This window comes from Theropithecus gelada, chromosome 8, assembly GCF_003255815.1.
Source record: "Theropithecus gelada isolate Dixy chromosome 8, Tgel_1.0, whole genome shotgun sequence".
NCBI classification, from domain to species: Eukaryota; Metazoa; Chordata; class Mammalia; order Primates; family Cercopithecidae; genus Theropithecus; species Theropithecus gelada.
Window position 1 is genome coordinate 50095199 of NC_037676.1, and position 24300 is coordinate 50119498.

A 24300-nucleotide genomic window follows, 5' to 3' on the forward strand; every position below is an offset into this window, starting at 1 on the left:
GGTGATCCCATCACCTCGGTCTCCCAAAGTGCTGGGATTACAGGCGTGAGCCACCGTGCCCTGCCCTCATGAACTTATTCTTTAGCGTTTCATTTTGAGAGCGGAGTCACAAGGGAATTGCGGAAACAGCAGCGAGGCCCCGCGACTCCCTCAGCCCACGTGCTCACTGTCACCGCTCCGGTAGCCCCCCGCCCGCCGGGGGCGGAGTCCGCTATGACGCGTGCAGGGCAGCGCGCTCCCGGAAGTGACGCGCGACGGTTCGTGCGTGCGTGCGGGCGGCTGCGTCGGGCTGCAGGAGAAGATGGCGGTCTCCACAGGTCGGTTCCCGGGCCGGGCTGCCTGATTTTCTGCTCCTACCCAGCTCTGCCCCTCTGCCTGCTGCTGGCGGCCGAGCGCTGACCGTGCGGGAGAAGCCCAAGTGCGCTGTCTCGAATGCCGCGCTCTCCGCGGAGCGTAGCCTTGGACCGGGTGGGACCGGCGCCGAGGCCCCCGGCGGCCGTCGGGTTGGCGGGTCGTGCTCGCGCGTCGGCCGCGCGCCGGCGGGCTGGGGGCGGGGTGGCTCCCGCGCGGGCGCACCCGTAGGGTGCGGCGGGCGCGGGTCCGAATTGTAGGCTGAAGGCTCTACGGGAGGGAGGCGAGGAGGCCCAAGGTGGGCGGGTGTCAACCTCCGGCACCGAAGATGGGTCAGGCCAAGAGGTGACCTGGATCAGAGTAGGGGTCCCATTCCCTTGGACTCTCCTTGACCTCGGTTGGGGAGGAGAGGACGATTGCTCCTTAAGAGAGAGAGAGGATCGTTCTTACCTGACTGAATACGTGTTATCTTTTTATTATGTATGAGGAAACTGCAGTGCAAACAAAATAAAAGACCAGAGCAAGATGAAAGCTAATTGAAGAACAAGTGGTTTCTTAGATAAGCTGTTCAACTCCTCTTTCCTACTGAATACAATGTTTGGTTTCCTGTGATCACACAAGTATTAACGTTGGGGTTTTAGACATTAGACCATTTCAAAAATGTTGAAAATGTTAAGTTTTACTTTACATTTAAAAATGTTAACATGTATGATCTGCCTTTTTCTTCTTCTTCTTCTTTTTTTTTTTTTTTTTTTTTTTTGAGTCAGAGGCTCACCCTATTGCCCAGGCAGGAATGCAGTGGTGTGATATCGGCTCACTGCGATCTCCACCTCCCAGGTTCAAGCGATTCTCCTGCCTCAGCCTCCCAAGTAGCTGGGATTACAGGCGCGTGCCACCACGCCAGGCTAATTTTTGTATTTTTAGTAGAGAGGAGGTTTCGCCATATTGACCAGGCTGGTCTGGAACTCCTGACCTCAGGTGATCCGCCCACCTGGGCCTCCCAGAGTGCTGGAATTACAGGCATGAGCCACCGCGCTCGGCCTGATCTGCCTTTTTCTAGACTTCATTGAAACTGGATTATAGAACAGTGTGATTTAATAGTTCATGTCATCATTGCATAATAAAATGAGTTTTCAAATCTGTATGTACTGAAATGGAAGGCTTCGAATATATGTTGTAATTGTTACTTTAATACCTCAGGATACATTCTTCATACATTTTAATTAGGTAGTGTCTTTTACATCTTTATTACATATAGGTGTCATAGGTTTTAAGATCTTTAGCAGTTCTAGTGTTGGGATAGTATATATACTTGGGTCAGAGCTAACTAGTAAGGCAAGGATTATTTTTAAAGTGGAATTTTAGTGTTACGACTTTACTGTGCTTGCTGAAATCTAATCTATGTGCTCGTTAACGGGGCCATATCTTTTTAACAGTTGTGCTTAGAACCTCATAGATTTTTGAAAATTTAGTAATAAAATAATGCATTTTAATTTAATACTTTTCATTTTCATTTTGTGGATTGCATTATTAAACACAATTTTTTCATAACACTGTACATATGAGTGAATGTTAATATTTTGAAAAGACCAAAGGTTACATGATATTAATGGCAAATATTTTTTGTTAATCACTTTTAGTTGTTTTGGAAATTGAATATAAATTATAAAGATTACTGATAAATTATTAGCATATTGTACATAGGGAGTCTTTTTTTTTATTTTTATTTTTTTGAGATGGAGTCTTGCTGTGTTGCCCAGGCTGGAGTGCAGTGGCATGATCTTGGCTCACTGCACCCTCCTCACCTCAGGTAATCTGCCTGCCTTAGCTTCCCAAAGTGCTGGATTACAGGGGTGAGTCACTGTTCCCGACTACTAGTTTTTTTTTTTTTTTTTTTGAGGCGGAGTCTTGCTCTGTCACCCAGGCTGGAGTGCAGTGGTGGGATCTTGACTCACTGCAACCTCCGTCTCATGGGCTCAAGTGATTCTCCTGCCTCAGCCTCCCAAGTAGCTGGGACTACAGGCATGTGCCACCATGCCCAGCTAATTTTTTGTATGTTTAGTAGAGACAGGGTTTCACCATGTTGGTCAGGATGGTCTTGATCTCTTGACCTTGTGATCCGGCCTCCCAAAGTGCTGGGATTGCAGGTGTGAGCCACCGCGCCTGGGTTTGTTTTTTTGTTTTGTTTTTTTTTTTTTTGTTTGTTTTTTTTGAGACAGAGTCTCGCTTCTTCGCCCAGGCTGTAGTGCAATGGTGTGATCTTGGCTCATTGCAGCCTCCACCTCCCTGGTTCAAGTAATTCCCCTGCCTCAGCCTCCCGAGTAGCTGGGATTACAGGCGCACGCCACCACGCCCAGCAAATTTTTTTGTATTATTATTATTATTTTTTTAGTAGAGATGGGGTTTCATCATGTTGGGCAGACTGGTCTCAAAATCCTGACCTCAGGTGATCTGCCCACCTCGGCCTCCCAAAGTGCTGGGATTATAAGGTGTGAGCCATGGTGCCCAGCCTACTAATTAGTTTTAATTTTACTATTAGCTATACTTTTTTTGCTTTTTGGTAACATGGGAAGTAAATAGTACCTGTGTATTTGTGAAAGCAGCATGATACAGCTTAAAATTTAAAATTAGATGAGCTACATGGATGTGATGCTCCTGTGTGTTTGAGATGGAGTCTCGCCTTGTTGCTCAGGCTGGAGTGTAATGGTGTGATCTCGGCTGACTGCAACCTCTTCCTCCTGGGTTTAAGCAATTCTCCTGCCTCAGCATTCTGAGTAGCTGGGATTACAGGCATGCACCACCACGCCCAGCTAATTTATTGTATATATATTTTTTAGAATATACGGGGTTTCACCATGTTGGCCAGGCTGGTCTGAAACTGTTAACCTCAGGTAATCCATCCACCCTGGCCTCCCAAAGGGCTGGGATTACAGGCATGAACCACTGAGCCTGGTCTAATACACGTATTTTTTATTTAAGCCAAAGTATCTCGATAACAGTTGTTTAAGAGGCCAAAAAGAAAAAGCCCTGACAAATATGTTTTGATCTTGAGTTCAGTGTGCATCATATACCTTAGCTCCTTTAACCCTTTTACTGGAAGAGAATTTTGGAAGGAAAAAACTTTTGAGACTTTTTGAGATGGAGTCTCGCTCTGTTGCCCAGGCTGGAATGCAGTGGCGTGTGATCATGGCTCACTGCAGCCTTGACCTGCTGGAGTCAGGTTATCCTCCTACCTCAGCCTCCCAAGTAGCTGGGAACACAGGCACACGTTGCCACACCTGGCTAATTTTTAAAATTATTTCTAGAGACAAGGTCTCCATATGTTATCCAGACTAGTCCGAACTGTGGGACTCAAGTGATCCTCCTGCCCTGGCCTGAGGTTAGGATTACAGGTTTGAGCCACTGTGCATGGCCAGAAACATTTTTGGCCATACCATCTGGTCTTATTTTGCGATGAGAAAACTGAGGCTCAAACAAGTAAAAGGCTATGTATAGGTGGTTGTTAGTACGGGCAAGATTAGAATCCAGGTCTTTTACCCTCAGTCTGATGCGCTGTCCATTATGAGGAACTCTGAATTTGGAATATTTGTCAGAACACGAATCTTAATTACTCCCTTTCACACTTCCCTTTGTAGCACAGTCCTTGTTTCAGACTCATATGCTTCTTGTGGATGAAGGGGGAACGTAGCCCTCACCAGCTAGGTTATCCCTTTCCAAGAGACAGAGTCACCCATGGAATTCAAGAGTATTTCACAGGACAAAGGTTAAAGAAGCTACTTTTGCGAATAGAAATCTGTTACTGTTTTGTACTCATTCAAAATTTTATTAGATTCCAACATTAATAATAACAATTAGTTTAGATAGAAAAGTATGCAGGCCGGGTGGGGTGGCTCACACCTGTAATCCCAGCACTTTGGGAGTTCAAGGCGGGCAGATCACCTGAGGTCGGGAGGTGGAGACCAGCCTGACCAACATGGAGAAACCCTGTCTCTACTAAAAACACAAAATTATCCGGGCGTGGTGGCACATACCTGTAATTCCAGCTACTCAGAAGGCTGAGGCAGGAGAATCGTTTGAACCTGGGAGGCGGACGTTGTGAGCCGAGATCGTGCCGTTGCGTTCCAGCCTGGGTAAGAAGAGTGACACTCCATCTCAAAAAAAAAAAAAAAAAAAAGAAAAAAATGTATGTGCAGTAGTTTTAAAAAAACACAACAGTTTTAGTTTTACAGAAAAGTTGTGTAGATAGTACAGAAAGTTTCCATGCACCTCACATTCAGTTTTCCCTGTTAATTTCCTTTTTTTTTTTTTTTTTTCTCTTGAGACGGAGTCTTCCTCTGTCGCCCAGGCTGGAGTGCAATGGCGCGATCTGGGCTCACTGCAACCTCTTCCTCCTGGGTTCAAACGGTTCTCCTGCCTCAGCCTCCTGTGTAGCTGGGATTACAGGCGTGCGCCATCATGCCTGGATAATTTTTTGTGTCTTTAGTAGAGACAGGGTTTCACCACGTTGGCCAGGCTGGTCTCAAACTCCTGGCCTTGTGATCCACCCGCCTCAGCCTCCCAAAGTGCTGGGATCATAGGCGTGAGCCACCGCGTCCGTATTCCCTGTTAATTTCTTATATTGGTATGGTACACAATTAAGGAACCAATATTGACACATTTATTATTAACTAAGGTTCAGATTTCCTTGGTTTCTCTTTAATGTACTTTTGCTGTCCCAGGACTTCATCCAGGATACCACGTTACATTGTAACATGAAATGTTTTATATTTATCACTTAGGTAATATTAGTGGTATAGTGAAGCTCTAGTCTCTTTGACTGTAGATGCCTGGAAAATGTCTTTGAGTAATGAGAAACTCAGAAAAAATTGATTAAAGAATATGTTTTCTGCTATGTAGGCAGAAAACAAAACCAAAATATAACCTACTAATTGCCTTCTTCAGAAGTGGGTAGCATTGTATATACTGGAAGAACTAGTTTAGCAGTGGTCTGAGTTCCCTGCTGCCCCTGACAGACTACCGTGCCACCAAGGGCATGTCAGTTAATCACTAAACATTGCTTTTCTCATCCCATCTGTGAAAAGATTGGACAACATGATCTTGTTTTCCTTTTCTTTAGATGAAGATGCTTGGATATGGACAGAACATGGGTGTGGTAATAGAAGAGAATTACATAGTTTAAATCGTAATCTAGAACTTGGGAACTAAACAATAGAAGAGCTGAACTATGGTAGTCTAGTGTATTTCCCTCTCGAGGCTTCCATAACTGGCCTGGTTGATTTTTTTCTAGGTTATTTGGGAGCCTGAATTCTCTTGATAAACATGCTTTGGATAATATGGTACAACCTCACTGTACAGTCTTTTGAACAGCAGTTTGCAGAGGTAAAAATGGCCGTGCAAAAAACTCAAAGCAATCTTAATAATTGGGAAAATTATGGTTATTCTGAGACCTTCAAAAATGTCAAAACATTAAGAACGTTCCCTGTTTAGAAATGTGCAGGAAAATGAAAACAATAAAATTAATATTTAGTATGTCGTAATTTAAAGTATCAGATATTAAGAATTAAAATGTTTTATTTCGTTAAAAAAAGCTTGTTGGCTGGGCGCAGTGGCTCACGCCTGTAATCCCAGCACTTTGGGAGGCCAAGATGGGTTGTTCACAAGGTCAGGAGATCGAGACCATCCTGGCTAACACGGTGAAATCCCGTCTCTACCTAAAATACAAAAAATTAGCTGGGTGTGGTGGCAGGCACCTGTAGTCCTAGCTACTCAGGAGGCTGAGGCAGTAGAATGGTGTGAACCCGGAGGCGGAGCTTGCAGTGAGCCGAGATCGCCCCACTGCACTCCAGCCTAGGCAACAGAGCGAGACTGCATCTTAAAAAAAAAAAAAAAACTTGTCGGGTAGCTTGAAACTAGGTGCAGTGGCTTCCATCTGTAGTCCCAGCGCTTTGGGAGGTCAAGGTGGGTGGATCACTTGAGCCTAGGAGTTTAAGACCAGCCTGGGCAAGATAACAAAATCCCATCTCTACAGAAAATACAAAAATTAGCTGGGTGTGGTGATGTGCACCTGAAGTCCCAGCTACTTGGGAGGCTGAGGTGGGGTATGGCTTGAGCCTGGGAGGTTGAGGCTGCAGTGAGCTGTGATTGTGTCACTGCACTCCTGCCTGGGCGACAGAGCAAGACACTGTGTCAAAAAAAAAAAACTTAAAAGTAGTTTGACCAATGCTTGCTAATGTTTTGAAGGACACTATATGTACATTGTAGAATGGTTAAATCTAGCTAAGTACCAAATACATTATCTCACGTAGTTATCATTTTTGTGGTGAGAATACTTAATATCTACTCAGTATTTTTCAGTAATACAGTATGTCGTTAACTAGTCACCATGCTATACAGTAGTGCTCTTGAACTTGTTCCTCCTGACTGTAATTATGTATCCTTTGTCTAACATCTTCCCAATCCCCACCCCCATAATCCCAACCATCCTAACCTCTGGTACGCCATCTCCTGTCTACTTCTGTGAGATCAACTTTGACTCCATATATGAGTGAGATAGTATGTATTTGTCTTTCTGTGCCTGTGTTATTTCACTTAACATAATGTTCTCCAGGTTCATCCATGTTGTTGCAAATGAGAGAATTTACTTCTTTTTTATGATTGAAATAGTATCCCACTGTGTATGTATAGCATATGTTCTTTATCCATTCGTCTGTGTGTGTGTGTGTGTGTGTGTTTTTTTGAGACGGAGTCTGACTCTGTCACCCAGGCTGGAGTGCAGTGGCACATTCTCAGCTCACTGCAGCCTCCATCTCCTGGGTTCAAGTAATTCTCCTGCCTCAGGCTCCCTAGTAGCTGGGATTACAGGTACCTGCCACCACGCCTGGCTGTTTTGTATTTTAGTAGAGATGGGGTTTCACCATGTTGGCCAGGTTGGTCTCGAACTCCTGACCTCAAGCAATCCACCTGCCTTGGCCTCCCAAAGTGCGGGGATTACAGGCGTGAGCCACCACGCTCAGCCTATTCATTCGTTGGTTGATGGATACTTAGGTTGATTCTATATCTTGCATATTTTGAGTAGTGCTGCAATAAAATGGGAGTGCAGACCTCTCTTTGACATACTGATTTTATTTTCTCTGGCTATATATGCAGTAGCAGGATTGCTGGATCATATGGTAGCTCTATTTTTAAGTTTTTGAGGAACCTCCATACTGTTCTTTCTCCATATGACTGTACTAATTCACATTCCCACCAACAGCGTGCTTAGATTATCCTTTATCACCACATACTCACCAACTCTTGTTATCTTTCATCTTTTTTTTTTTTTTGAGATGGAATTTGGCTCTTGTTGCCCAGGCTGGAGTGCAATGATGTGATCTCGGCTCATTTCCGCCTCCTGGTTCAAGCAATTCTCCTGCCTCAGCCTCCCAAGTAGCTGGGATTACAGCCATGTGCCACCACGCCCAGTTAATTTTGTATTTTTAGTAGAGATGGGGTTTCTCCATGTTGGTCAGGCTGCTCTCGAACTCCCAACCTCAGGTGATCCGCCTGCCTTGGCCTCCCAAAGTGCTGGGATTACAGGCGTGAGCCGCCGTGCCTAGCCTTTTTTTTTTTTTTTTTTTTAATTGAGACAGAGTCTTGCTCTGTTGCCTAGGCTGGAGTGCAGTGGCGAGATGTCGGCTCACTGCAACACCCACCTCCAGGTTCAAGCGATTCTCCTGTCTTAGCCTCCCGAGTAGCTGGGATTACAGGCACCTGCCACCATGCCTGGCTAATTGTCTTTTTTTTTTTTTGAGACGCAGTCTCGCTCTGTCGCCCAGGCTGGAGTGCAGTGGCCGGATCTCAGCTCACTGCAAGCTCCGCCTCCTGGGTTTACGCCATTCTCCTGCCTCAGCCTCCCGAATAGCTGGGAGTACAGGTGCCCGCCACCTCGCCCGGCTAGTTTTTTTTTTTTTTTTTTTTTTTTTTTTTTTAGTAGAGACGGGGTTTCACCGTGTTAGCCAGGATGGTCTCGATCTCCTGACCTCGTGATCTGCCCGACTCGGCCTCCCAAAGTGCTAAGATTACAGGCTTGAGCCACCGCGCCTGGCCAACCTGGCTAATTTTCATATTGTTAGGAGAGACATGGTTTCACCATGTTGGCCAGGCTCGGCTGATCTCAAACTGCTGACCTCAGGTGATCCACCCACCTTAGCCTCCCAGAGTGCTGGGATTACAGGCGTGAGCCACTGTGCTTGGCCTCATCTTTCATCCTTTTGATCATAGCCATCTTAATGGGAGTGAGGTGATAATCTCGTGGTTTTTTTTTTTTTTGCATTTCCTTGATGATCAGTGATGTTGAGAATTTTTTTCATATACCTCTTGGCCATTTGTATGTCTTTTGAAAAATGTCTATTCAGATATTTTACCCATTTTTACATGGGGTTATTTTCTTGGTATTGAACTGAGTCCCTTACATATTTTGGTTATTAACCCCTTATCAGATGTATGGTTTGCAAGTGTGGTGAACCATTCTGTATGTTCTCTCTCTCTCTCTGTTTTTTTTTTTGGTGGAGTTTTGCTCTTGTTGCCCAGGCTGGAGTGCAGTGGCACTATCTCAACTCACCACAAGCTCTGCCTCCTGGGTTCAAGGGATTATCCTGCCTCAGCCTCCTGAGTAGCTGGGATTACAGGCATATGCCACCATGCCCTGCTAATTTTGTGTTTTTAGTAGAGACGGAATTTATCCATGTTGGTCAGGCTGGTTGTAAACTCCTGACCTCAGTTGATTCGCCTGCCTCGGCCTCCCAAAGTACTAGGATTACAGGCGAGAGCCACCGCCCCCGGCCAGTTCTCTCTTTATTGTTTCCTTTGCTGTGCAGGAGATTTTTAGTTTTATGTGACCCAAATTGTCTGTTTTTGCTTTTGAGCGTGCTTTTGAGGTCATATCCTCCAAAAATCATTGCCCAGAACCAATGCCATTGACTTTTCTTCCTGTTTGCTAGTAGTTTCATAGATTGCCTTTTTTCTTTCTTTTTTTTTCTGAGACGGTCTCAACCTGTCACCTAGGCTGGAGTGCAGTGGTATAGCCACGGCTTGCTGCAGCCTCAACTTCCCAGCCTGTCACTTCAGCTTCCTGAGTAGCTGGGAGTACAGGTGCACGCCACCACACCTGGCTAATGTTTTGTAGTTTTAGTAGAGATGGGGTTTCGCCATGTTGGCCAGGCTGGTCTTGAACTCTTGACCTCAGGTGATCCACACGCCTTGGCCTCTCAAAGTGCTGGGATTACAGGCGTGAGCCACCACCATGCGCAGCTGCATGATGCCCAATTTTGCCACTTCTGTTCAATATAGTACTGGAAGTCCTAGAAAGAGCAGTAAGACAAAGAAATACAAGGCATCTTAATTGGAGAACAAGTTAAACTGTTCCTGTTTACAGAAGACATATGATGTCAGTGTTTATTGTTAAAAACTTCTGTCTTAAAACTGCTTTTGCTGTATTCCATAGGTTTTGTATGCTGTGTTTCAGTTTTCATTTGTTTCAATAAACTTCGTAATTTGTTTTTTAATATTTTCATTGACGTATTGGTTGTTTAAGAGCATATGTTTAACTTCCATGTTTTTGTGAATTTTCTGAAGATCTTCCTGTTAACGATTTCTAGTTTTATACCATTGTGGTCAGAAAAGATATTTGGTATGATTTCCATCTTCTTAAATTTGTTAAGACTTATTTTGTGGCTTCACATATGATCTATCCTTGAGAATGTTCCATGTGCAGCTTAAAATAATGTATTATGCCACTGTTGGATGGTATGTTCTGTATATGTCTGTTAGGTCCATTTGTTCTGTAGTGTAGCTTAAGTCTCATATTACCTTGTTGACTTTCTGTCTGCATGCTCTGTGCATTGCTAATTGTGAGGTGTGAAAGTCTCCTACTTTTACTGTATTATAGCCTATCTTACCCTTCATATCTATTAATATTTGCTTTATAAATTTAGGTGCTTTGATGTTGGGTGCATGTATATTTACAATTGTTCTCTTGCTAAATTGACCCCTTTATTATTATATGATGACCTTCTTTATCTCTTTTTACAGTTTTTGATTTAAAAATATATTTTATTGAGGGCCAGGTGTGGTGGCTCATGCCTGCAATCCCAGCACTTTGGGAGGCTGAGGCGGGCGGATAACTTGAGATCAGGAGTTCAAGACCAGTCTGGCCAACATGGCGAAATTCCATCTCTATTAAAAATACAAAAATTGGACCGGGAGCGGTGGCTCACACCGGTAATTCCAGCACTTTGGGAGGCCGAGACAGGTGGATCACAAGGTTGAGAGTTCAAGACCAGCCTGGCAAAATGGTGAAACCCCATCTCTACTAAAAGTCCAAAAATTAGCCAGGTATGGTGGTGGGTGCCTGTGACCCCAGCTACCTGGGAGACTGAGGCAGAGAATTGCTTGAACCCGGGAGGCAGAGGTTGCCGTGAGCCAAGATCATGCCACTGCACTCCAGCCTGAGTGACAGAGCACAACTCCTGCTCAAAACGAAACGAAACAGAACAAACAAAAATTGGGCGTGGTGTCGGGCGCCTGTAGTCCCAGCTACTCAGGAGGCTGAGGCAGGAGAATCGCTTGAATCTGGGAGTTGGAGATTGCCGTGAGCCTTGATTGCGCCACTGCACTCCGGCCTGGGCAACAGAGCGAGATTCTGTCTCCAAAAAAAAAAAACAAAAACCCAGCAGGGCGCGGTGGCTCATGCTTGTAATCCCAGCACTTTGGGAGGCTGAGGCTGGCAGATCATGAGGTCAGGAGTTTGAGACCAGCCTGACCAACATGGTGAAACCCCGTCTGTACTAAAAATACAAAAATTAGCCGGGCATGGTGGCGCATGCCTGTAATCCCAGCTACTCAGGAGGCTGAGGCAGGAGAATCACGTGACCTGGGAGGCAGAAGTTGCAGTGAGCTGAGATTGCGCCACTGCACTCCAGCCTGGGTGACAGAGCTAGACTTCATCTCAAAAAAAAAATAACTAAATACAAATAAAATTAGCCAGGCATGGTGGCATATGCCTATAATTCCACTTGGTAGGCTAAGGCAGGATAATTGCTTGAACTCAGGAGGTGGAGGTTGCAGTGAGCCAAGATGCTGTGACTGTACTCCAACCAGGGCAGAGTGAGTGAGACTCTTTGTCTAAAAACAAAAACAAAAATGATTTTATCTGATATAAGTGAAGCAATTCTTGGGCTTTCTCTCTCTCTCTCTCTCTCTCTCTTTTTTTTTTTTTTGAGACAGGGTCTCCCTCTCTAGGCTAGAGTGCAGTGGCGTGAACATGGCTCACTGCAGCCTTGAACTATTGAGATCAGTGATTTTCCTACCTCAGCCTCCTGTGTAGTTGACCACAGGTGCATGCCACTATGCCTTGCTAATTTTTTATATTTTTTGTGGAGATGGGGTCTCAAAGTGTTGCTCAGGATGCTTTCAAACTCCTGGGCTCAAACAGTTCTCCCTACTTGACCTTTCAGAGTGCTGGGATTACAGGGTCTTGTTCTCTTTTGATTTCCGTTTGCATGGCATATCTTTTTCCATTCCTTCACCTTCAGTCTACATATGTCCATACAGGTGAGGTGAGTCTCTTGTTGCAGCATATAGTTGGGTCTTGTTTTTTTTAACCATTCAGTCACTCTTTCTTCCTCTCTTATGGTCTTATTTGGTGGTTGATTTTCTCTGGTAGTATGTTTTTTTCCTCACTTTTTTTTTTTTTTTTTTTGAGACAGTGTGTTGCTCTGACATGATCATAGCTCACTGTAACCTCCAACTCCTGGGCTCAAGCAATCTTCTTGCCTCAGCCTTGGGAGTAGCTAGGACTATAGGTGTGTGCCACCAAACCTGGCTAATTTTTTTTTTCCTGTAGATACGGGGTCTTGCCATGTTGCGCAAGCTGGTTTTGAACTCCTGGGCTGGAGCGATCCTCCTGCCTCAGCCTCCTGTGTAGCTAGGAATGCAGGCATGTGCCACCATGCCCAGCTATTTTTTTTTTTTTTAATTTTTTGTAGAGACAGAGTCTTGCTGTATTGCCCAGGCCAGCTTTGAACTCCTGGCCTCAAGTGCTCCTCCCACCTTGGGCTCCAGAGCACTGGGGTTTCAGGCATGATCCACTCCGCTGGCTTCTTCCTTGCTTTTTATTTTTTATCTATTATACATATATATTTTTTAAGATGGAGTTTCACTCCTGTTGCCGAGGCTGGAGTGCAATGGCGTGATAGCGGCTCACTGCAACCTCTGCCTCCTCCCGGGTTCAAGCGATTCTCCTGTCTCAGCCTTCCTAGTAGTTGGGCTTACAGGCAGCTGCCACCATGCCCAGCTTATTTTTTGTATTTTTAGTAGAGACAGGGTTTCACTATTTTGGCCAGGCTGGTCTTGAACTCGTTTTTTGTTTTGTTTTGTTTTTTTGAGATGGAGTCTTGCTTTGTTGCCCAGGCTGGAGTGCAGTGACGCAGTCTTGGCTTGCTGCAAGCTCTGCCTCCTGGGTTCAAGCAATTCTCCTTGAACCTCAGCCTCCTAAGTAGCTGCCATTACAGGCATGCACCACCACGTCTGGCTAATTTTTAGTAGAGACGGGGTTTCACCATGTTGGCCAGGCTGGTCCAGAACTCCTGACCTCAGATGACCCACCTGCCTCAGCCTCCCAAAGTGCTGGGATTACAGGGGTGAGCCACCACACCTGGCATAAAGGTTTTTGCTTTATGGTTACCATGAGGCTTACAAAAAAGGTCTTACCGTTACAAAAAGTTATTTTAAGCTAATAACAACTTAGCCTTGATTGCCTAAAAAATCCTTTATATTTTTACCCTACTCTCTCATTTTGAATTTTTGATGTCACAGTTTGGATTTTTTTTTTTTTTTGAGACAGTGTCGTTCTTGTCACCAAGGCTGGAGTGCAGTAGTCTGATCTTGGTTTACTGCAACCTTCGCCTCCTGGGTTCCTGTGATTCTCCTGCCTCAGCCTCCGGAGTAGCTGGGATTACAGGCAGCTGCCACCACGCCCCGCTAATTTTTGTATTTTTGGTGGAGATAGGGTTTCACCATGTTGGCTAGGCTGCTGTCAAACTCCTGACCTCAGGTAATCCACCTGCCTTGGCCTCCCAAAGTGCTGGGATTACAGGCATGAACTACCGCACCCAGCCTGCATCTTTTTATATTGCGTATTCCTTTACAAATTATTGTAGTTACGGCTGGGCGCGGTGGCTCACGCCTGTAATCCCAGCACTCTGGGAGGCCGAGGCGGGCGGATCACAAGGTCAGGAGATCGAGACCATCCTGGCTAACACGGTGAAACCCTGTCTCTACTAAAAATACAAAAAATTAGCCGGGTGTGGTGGCAGGCACCTGTAGTCCCAGCTACCCGAGAGGCTGAGGCGGGAGAAGGGCGTGAACCCGGGAGGCGGAGCTTGCAGTGAGCCGAGACTGTGCCACTGCACTCCAGCCTGGGTGACAGAGCGAGACTCCATCTCCAAAAAAACAAAACAAAACAAATTATTGTAGTTACTTTGAATAGTTTTGTCTTTTAACCTTCCTACTGAAGACACAAGTAATTTACACTCCACCATTACAGTATTAGTGTATTCTGAAGTTGACCTTGTGTTTACTTTTCCCAGTGAGTTCTATACTTTCAGATGTTTTTGTGTTACTCATTAGTATCCTTTTCTTTCAGCTTGAAGAACTTCCCATAGCATTTCTTGTAAGGCATGTCTTGTGGTGATAAACTCCTTCAGCTTTTGTTTGCCTGAGAAAGTCTTTATTCTTTGTTTCTGAAGAACAGCTTTGTCCTGGGACAGACAGCTTTGTCTAAAGGACAGTTTTTCTCCTGGTCACTTTTTTTTTTTTTTTTTTAAAGAGAGACAAGGTCTGTCGCCCAGACTGGTCTTGAACTCTTGGGCTTAAGCGATCTGCCCGCCTCCGCCTCCCAGAGTGCTGGGATTACAGATGTGAGCCCAGCCCCTGCGAGCACTTTAAATGTATCATCTCACTCTCCCCCGGCCTCTAAGGTTTCTGTTGAGAAGTCTGCTGCTAGGTATATTGGAAGCCCCTTATACGTTATTTGCTTCTTTCCTCTTGCTGCCTTGAGGATTCTCTCTTTGTCTTTCATCTTTGACAGTTTGGTTATAACATGTCTTGGGGTAGTCTTTTTTGGACTGAGTCTGATTGGAGACCCTTCAACCTGTAGCTGTATACTTACAACTTTCTCCATATTTGTACGGTTTTTTTGCTACTTTTTCTTTAGATATACTTTTTTTTTTTTTAACAGAGTCTTGCTCTATTGCCAGGCTGGAGTAGAGTGGTGCGATCTTGGCTCACTGCAACCTCTGCCTCCTGAGTTCAAGTGATTCTCCTGCCTCAGCGTCCTAAGTAGCTGTGACTACAGGCATGCGCCACCATGCTCGGCTAAATTTTGTATTTTTAGTAGAGACGGGGTTTCACCATGCTGGCCAGGCTGGTCTTGGACTCCTGACATCAGGTGATCCTCCTGCCTCGGCCTCCCAAAGTACTGGGATTACAGGTGTGAGCCACCATGCCCAGCCTAACATAAAACTTGATAGAAGTGGATATGCAGCATGCAAACTAGAATAACATTCAGTGTTCAGGCGGGGCTCAGTAGCTTATGCCTGTAATTCCAGCACTTTGGGAGGCCAAGGCAGGAGGATCACTTGAGGTCAGGAGTTTGAGACCAGCCTGGCCAACATGGTGATACCCCATCTCTATTAAAAATTAAAAAAAATTAGCCAGGCATGATGGTGCTTGCTTATAGTTCCAGCTACTTGAGAGGCTGAGGTGGGAGAATCACTTGAACCCAGGAGGCAGAGGTTGCATTGAGCCAAGATTATGCCACTGTACTACAACTTGGGTGACAGAGTGAGACCCTGTCTCAAAAAAACAAAAAAATCAATGTTTGAAAGTTTGTTTCAAAAGTAGTTCACTTTTTCAAAGGCTGTTTTTCAAAGAGCTGATTACAATGTCTTTAGGGCCGGGCGCGGTGGCTCAAGCCTGTAATCCCAGCACTTTGGGAGGCCGAGACGGGTGGATCACGAGGTCAGGAGATCGAGACCATCCTGGCTAACACGGTGAAACACCGTCTCTACTAAAAAATACAAGAAAATTAGCTGGGCGAGGTGGCGGGCGCCTGTAGTCCCAGCTACTTGGGAGGCTGAGGCAGGAGAATGGCGTAAACCTGGGAGGCGGAGCTTGCAGTGAGCTGAGATCCAGCCACTGCACTCCAGCCCGGGCGACAGAGCGAGACTCCGTCTCAAAAATAAAATAAAATAAAATAAGTCTTTGACATATGTAAGATGGGACTTTGGGACTGTATTTGGGAGTGCTTTATTCTTGTTTATAAAGTCTTAGCTGATTTGTGTGAGAGCGGATGGTATTTTCAGTAAGCTGGAACTCAGCAGCTGTTTCAAACCTTAGAAGGAGCTAAATCCTTGTGGCCATGTATAGGTACTTAAATAGAAATAGAAAAAAACAGATTAATAAAACATACGTTATGGATTGTCTGGACTCTAGACCAAGTTCATTTTATAGATGAGCAGTAGAAATAGAGATATGAAGTGGCTTTTGCAGGATTTTTTAGCTAGATGTTGAGTCTAGAGCTGGTGTCTTGATTTAAGATTCTTGGTTGCGTACGGTAGCTCACGCCTGTAATCCCAGTACTTTGGGAGGCCAGGGCAGGCGGATCACCTGAGGTTGGGAGTTCGAGACCAGCCTGACCAACATGGAGAAACCCTGTTTCTACTGAAAATACAAAATTAGCTGGGCATAGTGGCACATGCCTGTAATCCCAGCTACTTGGGAGAATTGCTTGAACCTGGGAGGCGGAGGTTGTGGTGAGCCGAGATTGCGCCATTGCACACCAGCCTGGGCAACAAGAGCTAAACTCCGTCTCAAAAAAAAAAAAAAAAAAATTCTTAAATACTGCTTCTGTATCAGACTGTGTCCTATGTATGGCTTGGTTGCTTTTATTTCCTGGAAACCCAGAGATGTTATTTTACAGATAAATGCCGTTAAGGATCAAGACAAAATACTTGATAGAGCCGGGCGCGGTGGCTCATGCCTGTAATCCCAGCACTTTGGGAGGCTGAGGCGGGCGGATCTCAAGGTCAGGAGATCGAGACCACGGTGAAACCCCGTCTCTACTAAAAATACAAAAAATTAGCCGGGCGCGGTGGCGGGCGCCTGTAGTCCCAGCTACTCAGGAGGCCGAGGCAGGAGAATGGCGTGAACCCGGGAGGCGGAGCTTGCAGTGAGCCGAGATCGCGCCACTGCACTCCAGCCTGGGCGACACAGCGAGACTCCGTCTCCAAAAAAAAAAAAACAAAAATACTTGATAGAGTCTGAAGGCATTAATAGATTATTAAAACTCCGTGTTCTTTTAAGGTGTGAAGGATTGTATTGAAATAAGTAACAAAAATTTAGAAAAAGCGATTTTAGTGGCTAAATGCTGGTCAATATTCACATCAATCTTTTTTGTAAGCACATATTTGGTATTGCGGGTAAATACATATATATTAATTATTCCCTTAGTGATTTTTTTTTTTTTTTTTTTTTTTTAGAACGAGTCTTGCTCTGTTGCCCGGGCTGGAATGCAGTGGTGCACTCTCAGCTCACTGCAATCTCTGCCTCCTGGGTTCAAGCGATTCTCCAGCTTCAGCCTCCTGAGTTGCTGGGACTACAGGCGTGTGCCACCATGCCCGGCTAACTTCTTGTATTTTTAGTAGAGATGGAGTTTCACCGTGTTAGCCAGGAGATGGTCTCGCTCTCCTAACCTCATGATCCACCTGCCTTGGCCTCCCAAAGTGCTGGGATTACAGGCGTGAGCCACCATGCCCAGCCAGTCAGTGGTTGTTATAAATCTGTGATTTTTTTTTTTTTTTTTTGAGATGGAGTCTCTGTCATCCAGGCTGAAGTGCAGTGGTGTGATCTCAGCTCACTGCAACTTGTGCAGGGTTCAAGCAATTTTCCTGCTTCAGCCTCATGAGTAGCTGGGATTACAGGTGTGCGCCACCATGCCTAGCTGATTTTTTTTTGTATTTTAGTAGAGACAGGGTTTCACCATGTTGACCAGACTGGTCTTGAACTCCTGACCTCAAGTGATCGGCCTGCCTTGGCCTCTCAAAGTGTTGGGATTATAGGCGTGAACCACCGTGCCTGGCCTAAATCTGGATTTTCTTTTTTTTTTTTTTTTTTTGAGACGAGTCTTGCGCTGTCGCCCAGGCTGGAGTGCAGTGGTGCCATCTCCGCTTACTGCAAGCTCTGCCTCCCGGGTTCACGCCATTTTCCTGCCTCAGCCTCCTGAGTAGCTGGGACTACAGGCGCCGGCCAGCACTGGCTAATTGTTTTGTATTTTTAGTAGAGATGGGGTTTCACCGTGTTAGCCAGGATGGTCTCGATCTCCTGACCTCGTGATCCACCTGCCTCTGCCTGTGGGGATTACAGGCGTGAGCCACCGCGCCCAGCTCTGGATTTTCTATCTGAGGTTTATCTAAGGGAGGGGAGGGAAAGGGAGGTTACTGGGAGTGTTGTAAGTGTTTGTAGAAACTTACCTCTGTATCAGAGGTAGAATTTACAACCTGATGAGTTGTCCTAAACATTTTAGTATTGCATCTGTTATTCCTAAAGTGACCCTTAGAACATTTAGTACTGTTCCTTCCTTCCTTCCTTCCTTCCTTCCTTCCTTCCTTCCTTCCTTCCTTCCTTCCTTCCGTCCCTCCCTCCCTCCCTCCCTCCCTCCCTCCCTCCTTCCTTCCTTCCTTCCTTTCTTCCTTCCTTCCTTTTTGTTTCATTCTTCCTTTTACCTACTTCCCCAAGTAGGTGCCTCTAGATAAGACTGTATATTATCAGGTAGGAAGAACTTGGTTCGAGGAGTTTTGGAACTGGGAAGACTGGATAACAGCTATGTAACCTGGGCTTCTTACTCTCTCTAGGGTTTATGAAGTGGTTACTAAAATCTGAAGTTCTATAGAAAAGGGCCAGTTTCCTCTAGGATTTGACCACACCTTTGAGGGTTGCTTCCTAAGACAGCTGAACTTTTGGTGGATGGAGTTATAGATGAATATTGAATTTGGTTTCAGGGAGCTGTTTTTTCAAAACAACTTTACTGAGATATAATTCACATACCATATAGTTGTCTATTTAAAGTATACAATTCACTGATTTCTGGCATGTTCACACATATATACAACTGTGGTCATTTTAGAATATTTTTATCACCTCAGAAAGAAACCCTGTACCCTTTAACTGTCACTGTCCTATACCCCCAAACCTTACCCCTGGCTACTATAATCTGTCTCAATAGATTTACCCATTCTGTACTTTCATATGTGTAGAGTCATATATTATGTGGTTTTTTGTGACTGGCTTTTTTCACTTAGCATAATGTTTTTAAGGGTCATCCATGTTATATAGCATGTATCAGTATTTACATGTTTTTACGGGTGAAGAATATTCCACTGCGTTGGATACACCACATTTTGTTTATTCATTCATCATTTTGGTGGTGTTTTCCACCATTTGGCTATTGGGAATAAGGCTGCTGTAAACATTTATGTACAAGGTTTTTTTTCGTTTGAGTAGATACCTAGGAGTGGAATTGCTGGGTCACGTGTTAACTATGTTTAGCTGTTTGAGGAACTGCTAGGCTGTTTTCCAAAAGGAGACTTCTTCTTTTTCTTTTTTTTTGGGATGGAGTCTCGCTCTATCGCCCAGGCTGGAGTGCAGTGGTGTGATCTCAGTCCACTGCAACCTCAGCCTCTTGGGTTCAAGTGATCCTCCTGCCTCAGCCTCCCAAGTAACTTGGATGACAAGCCTGCACTACCATGCCTGTCTAATTTTTGTATTTTTAGTAGAGACTGGGTTTTGCCAAGTTGGTCAGGCTCGTCTCAGCCTGACCTCAAGTGATCCGCCCACCTCGGCCTCCCAAAGTGCTGGAATTACAGGCGTGAGCTACTGCGCCCAGACCAACACAACTAATTTTTTTGTAGTTTTTAGTAGAGACGGAGTTTCACCATGTTGGCCAGGCTTGTCTCAAACTCCTGACCTCAAGTGATCTGCCTACCTTGGCCTCCTAAAGTGTTGGGATTACAGGTGTGAGCCACTGCACTCGACCCCTTTACCCATTTTTAAATTGGGCTGTTTGTCTTTTTTTTTTTTTTTTGAGACGGAGTCTCGCTCTGTCGCCCAGGCTGGAGTGCAGTGGCCGGATCTCAGCTCACTGCAAGCTTCGCCTCCCGGGTTTAGGCCATTCTCCTGCCTCAGCCTCCCGAGTAGCTGGGACTACAGGCGCCCGCCACCTCACCCGGCTAATTTTTTGTATTTTTTAGTAGAGACGGGGTTTCACTGTGTTAGCCAGGATGGTCTCGATCTCCTGACCTCGTGATCCGCCCGACTCAGCCTCCCAAAGTGCTGGGATTACAGGCTTGAGCCACCGCGCCCGGCCTGTTTGTCTTTTTATTGTTGAGTTGTTGGAGACCTTTATATATTCTGGATACAAGTCTTTTATCAGATACATGGTTTGCAAATATTTTCTTTCATTCTGTAGATTGTCTTCACTTTCTTGATGTTGTCCTTTGAAACCCAAAAGTTTAAAATTTTGATGAAGACCACTTTATTTTTTTCTACTTCATTAAAATGCAGATTCTGGCTTTTTGTATGTAGCTCATCACCTAACTGGTTCTTTGTTTTAAAAACAATAATGTTTCAGGCCGGGTGCAGTAGGAGGCCAAGGTAGGCAGATCACTTGAGGTCAGGAGTTCGAGAGCAGCCTGGGCAACATACCGAGACCCTGTCGCTACAAAAAAAGAAAAAAATTAGCTGGGCATAGTGGTGTGTGCCTGTAGTTCCAGCTCCTGAGGAGGCTAAGGCAGGAGGATCACTTGTGCCCAGGAGTTCGAGGCTGCAGTGAGACATGTTTATACCACTGCCCTCCAGCCTGGGCAACAGAGTAAGACCCTGTCTCTAAAATGAACACACAAACATCAGAGAACCATGTTTCATGCAGAATATGGTCAGAAACTAAAATATAAATGAATAAAAACAACTCCATGAAATACTGTGAGTTCTAGTTGATGCTCTAGTTATGATTACTGTATGACAGAAGGGCAGGAGTCTGAGCTTCACCTTGCCAGGTGAAGTTTAATCTCACTAAGAAAAGTTCAATAGCCAGATACCACGCATACTGTAAACAGTTTATTCTTTGGAAGTAGTATAATTATGCCAGAGGTTTTTCAATTTATGGATTGGAATGTTCTCGAAAAGTATAGACAGTGCGTTGCTTGGTGTACTGCTCTTCATGCCAGTGTCATCTGCTACCTAAATTATTGATTGTTGTTTACAAAACAGTACTGATGTAAATTGTTATGTCCTCAGAGGAAATACTTATGTTATTGAGAAGTCTTTGGTTTTCTCAAGTTTTTACCTCATAAACAGTGATATAGAGAGATAACTGTTTATTTTGCTTAATATGGCTTTCTGACTAGAAGCCAGCTACAGCTTCCTGGACTCACAGGTGAGCAGTTATGCCCATTTAATAGTCTCTGTCAGAAGACCTCACATCTTTTAAAGTGCATGCCATCCTAATTTTACTTAGAAATTAAAACTAGAGAGGAACCAGAATATATTAGCTTATTTAACTTTCTTCCACTCTCTAGTGTATTCTAAGGGAAGTCTCCCTTCATAGTTCTGCAATAAACATTCTTAGCTACCTTACTGGAGAATGTGAAGTAACTACTACATTCATTGGCTTATCTCATTGGGATATCTGTAGTGTATCCAGGTGAAATCTTCTGCAATAACTTGCTGCATTATATTTGAATGTATTCACTTACATGGTTGTCTTCCCCACTAGATAGTAATGTCCTGGGGAAAGAATTCTGTGTTCAGTATCAGCAACATCTGCTGTCAGTTTGTATATATTGAGAGAAAGATTAAAAGCAAGCATTTGCCATAAATTCACCAGGTGTTTATCGAGTGCCTGTTGTGTCATCATTTTCTGTGGTACAGTGTCTTTCTGTGTCAGGGATTTAATAATGAGAAAATAAATGGCTCAAGTAAAACCTAGCTTTTCAGGCTGGGCGCAGTGGCTCATGCTTCTAATCCCAGCACGTTGGGAGGCGTAGGCGGGCGGATCACTTGAGCCCAGGAGTTCGAGACCAGCCTGGGCAACATGACGAAACCCCATCTCTACTAAAAATACAAAAATTAGCTGGATGTGGTGGCATGCGCCTATGGTCCCAGCTACTTGCGGGGCTGAGGTGGGAGAATTGCTTAAGGCTGGGAGGTGGAGGTTGCAGTGAGCTGAGATTGTGCACTCCAGCCTGGGTGACAGAGTGAGACCCTGTCTCAAAAACAAAAAACAAAACAAAAACTGGCTAGGCATGGCGGCTCACTCCTGAAATCCCAGCACTTTGGGAGGCTGAGGTGGGCGGATCATTTGAAGTCAGGAGTTTGAGACCAGCCTGGCCAACATGGTGAAACCCCGTCTCTACTAAAAATACAAAAATTAGCCAGGAGTGGTGGTACATGCCTGTAGTTTCAGCTGTTTGGCAGGCTGAGGCGGGAGAATCACTTGAACCTGGGAAGTGGAGGTTGCAGTGAGCTGAGATTGCACCATTGTCCTCCAGCCTGGGCCACAGAGCAAGACTCTGTCTCGAAAAAAAAAAAAAAAAAGAAAAAAAACCAAAAACACAAAAATAAAAATTAGCCAGGTGTGGTGGCAGGCACCTGTAATCCCACCTACTTGGGAGGCTGAGCCAGGAGAAGCCCTTGAATCCAGGAGGCAGAGGTTTCAGTGAGCTGAGATGGTGCCACTGCACTCCAGCCTGGGTGACAGAGCAAGACTCTCTCTCAAAACAAAGAAACAATCCCCTCCCTCTGCTAAAAAAACCAGCCTTTCCTTTTGGTAGATTGTAATATTTCACTGTCTTATTTTTAGTTTGCTTTTCTGAAGTAAAACTACTAAAATAATATTTTAGTCACATATATTCATTAAATCTAAAATCATGAAGCTGCTTATTTTCCCCTTATCTAGCTGAGTTAGTATCTAACAAATAGATTCTAAATGAACTCTTCATATAGGTGGTGATTTTTTGGCAGTGGCTAGGGGCAGGGTGGTTTTGGTTACAACCTAAAGAATAACAGTAGTATGATTAATTTCTCCTGTATATAATGTGTTCTCCACACCACAGCATTGAAATACTTTGGAAATCCTCTAATCCAGAGGTTTTTCCACTTGTGTTTGAAAGTGTAGTACAGATGCTTCAGATGTACAAAGTTTGACTTGAATTTTTTTTTTTTTTTCTTTTTTGAGATGGAGTCTCGCTCTGTCACCCAGGCTGGAGTGCAGTGATGTGATCTTGGCTCACTGCAACCTCCACCTCCCAAGTTCAAGTGATTCTTCTGCCTCAGCCTCCCGAGTAGAGATGCATGCCACCACTCCTGGCTAATTTTTTTGTATTTTTAGTAGAGGCGGGGTTTTACCATGTTAGCCAGGATGGTCTCAATCTCCTGACCTCGTGATCTACCCGCCTTGGCCTCCCAAAGTGCTGGGATTACAGGTGTGAGTAAATTTTGTTTTTATAAATTACATTTTTATCTACTATATTTCATCAATTCTAAAACATTTAAATATCCACAATGGATATATGTGTTATAGTTTAATTGGTAGAGTTTAAAAATTTTTTAAAATTATAGTATCATGTAATTGGTTATGCCATCTTAGATTTGATGAAAGACAGTATTTAAAAAAACTGTTAAGATGCCCACATTGAGGTGAATATGTAATAGATTTCAAATACTGGATTCTACAAACATACTGACATGTGTTCTCATTTATTATCTGAATACTAAACAGTTGTGATCAATTTAAACTTAAATGTGTTCTATTGAAATATGTTTTCAATCTCATACAATTTTTTGAAATATTTTGGAGGCTAAAGTTGAAAATTGGTTTATCTGGTAAACCTTCACTTCAGCAAAAGAATATCACCTTCTGATGTTTTTTGGTGAATTATGTAAATATAGTTTTTAATATTAAATCTATTTGTATAAATTCACAGTGTCTGAATGATGGATGTATTTCAATTTTAAAGTTCAGAAAAAATGTAGCTGGGCATGGGGCTCACACCTATAGTCTCAGCACTTTGGGAGGCTGAGGCAGGAGGACCCCTTGAGCCTGGGAGTTTGCAACCAGCCTGGGCAACCTAGCAAGACCTTGTCTCTACTAAAAATATTTAAAAAATTAGCTGGATGTGGCGGTGCACGCCTGCAGTCCCAGCTACTCTGGAGGCTGACATGGAAGGCCTAGGAGTTTGAGGCTGTAGTGAGCCATGATTGCACCACTGCACTTCAGCCATGGCGACAGAGTCCCTGTCTCAAAACAAACACACAGACACCCATGCGCACACACCCCAGCATATGCTTTGATGTCAATAATTGTGTATTATTGACATTATTGACATTATTAATGTCAACAAATAGTGTTCTTGAGAGTGGGGTTGTAACTGATGTTTTTGAAACAGCCAGTGGGGTTATGGGCCCAGTTAGGATTCTGGAACAGTTTTCCTGAGTGTAGAACTGTGATGGGGCTTATGATTCACACTCATTACTTTGCTGGATGAATGTTAAAAGCGGATAGGATGGCAGACCCACTCAGCAAGGAATTCCACCTAGGATGCCTTGAAAGGAGCAGGGGCATACCATCCAGAGCACAAGGCAGAATAAAGTTATCACATGAAGGACTCATTTGCTTGAAAAGACTTGACTTTTCTTAGTGTCTTCAAATATTCTAACAACTTTATAAGGCAGAAAGACTCAGTGATTTTTTTTTTTTCTTTTTCTTTTTTTTTTCCTGAGACTGTCTCTGTTGCCCAGGCTGGAGTGCAGTGGTGTGATGTCAGCTCATTGCAACCTCTGCCTCCCGGATTCAAGTGA

The 24300-nt window shown here is 44.4% G+C and overlaps 1 protein-coding gene across 3 annotated transcripts in view; it reads left to right on the forward strand.

The window, feature by feature from the left end:
* Positions 1-246: 246 nt before the first annotated feature.
* The window catches only part of UBE2V2 (ubiquitin conjugating enzyme E2 V2), a 73684-nt gene continuing 49630 nt past the window's right edge, over positions 247-24300 (forward strand). The window contains exon 1 of one of the 3 annotated variants that reach the window (XM_025393657.1): positions 247-317. In XM_025393657.1, coding sequence (XP_025249442.1) covers positions 302-317 — 16 coding nt within the window. In that variant the 5' untranslated portion in view covers positions 247-301. Of the gene's footprint in view, positions 419-24300 lie in introns of all 3 variants that reach the window. The other 2 variants (XM_025393659.1, XM_025393660.1) reach the window with 2 other exon arrangements.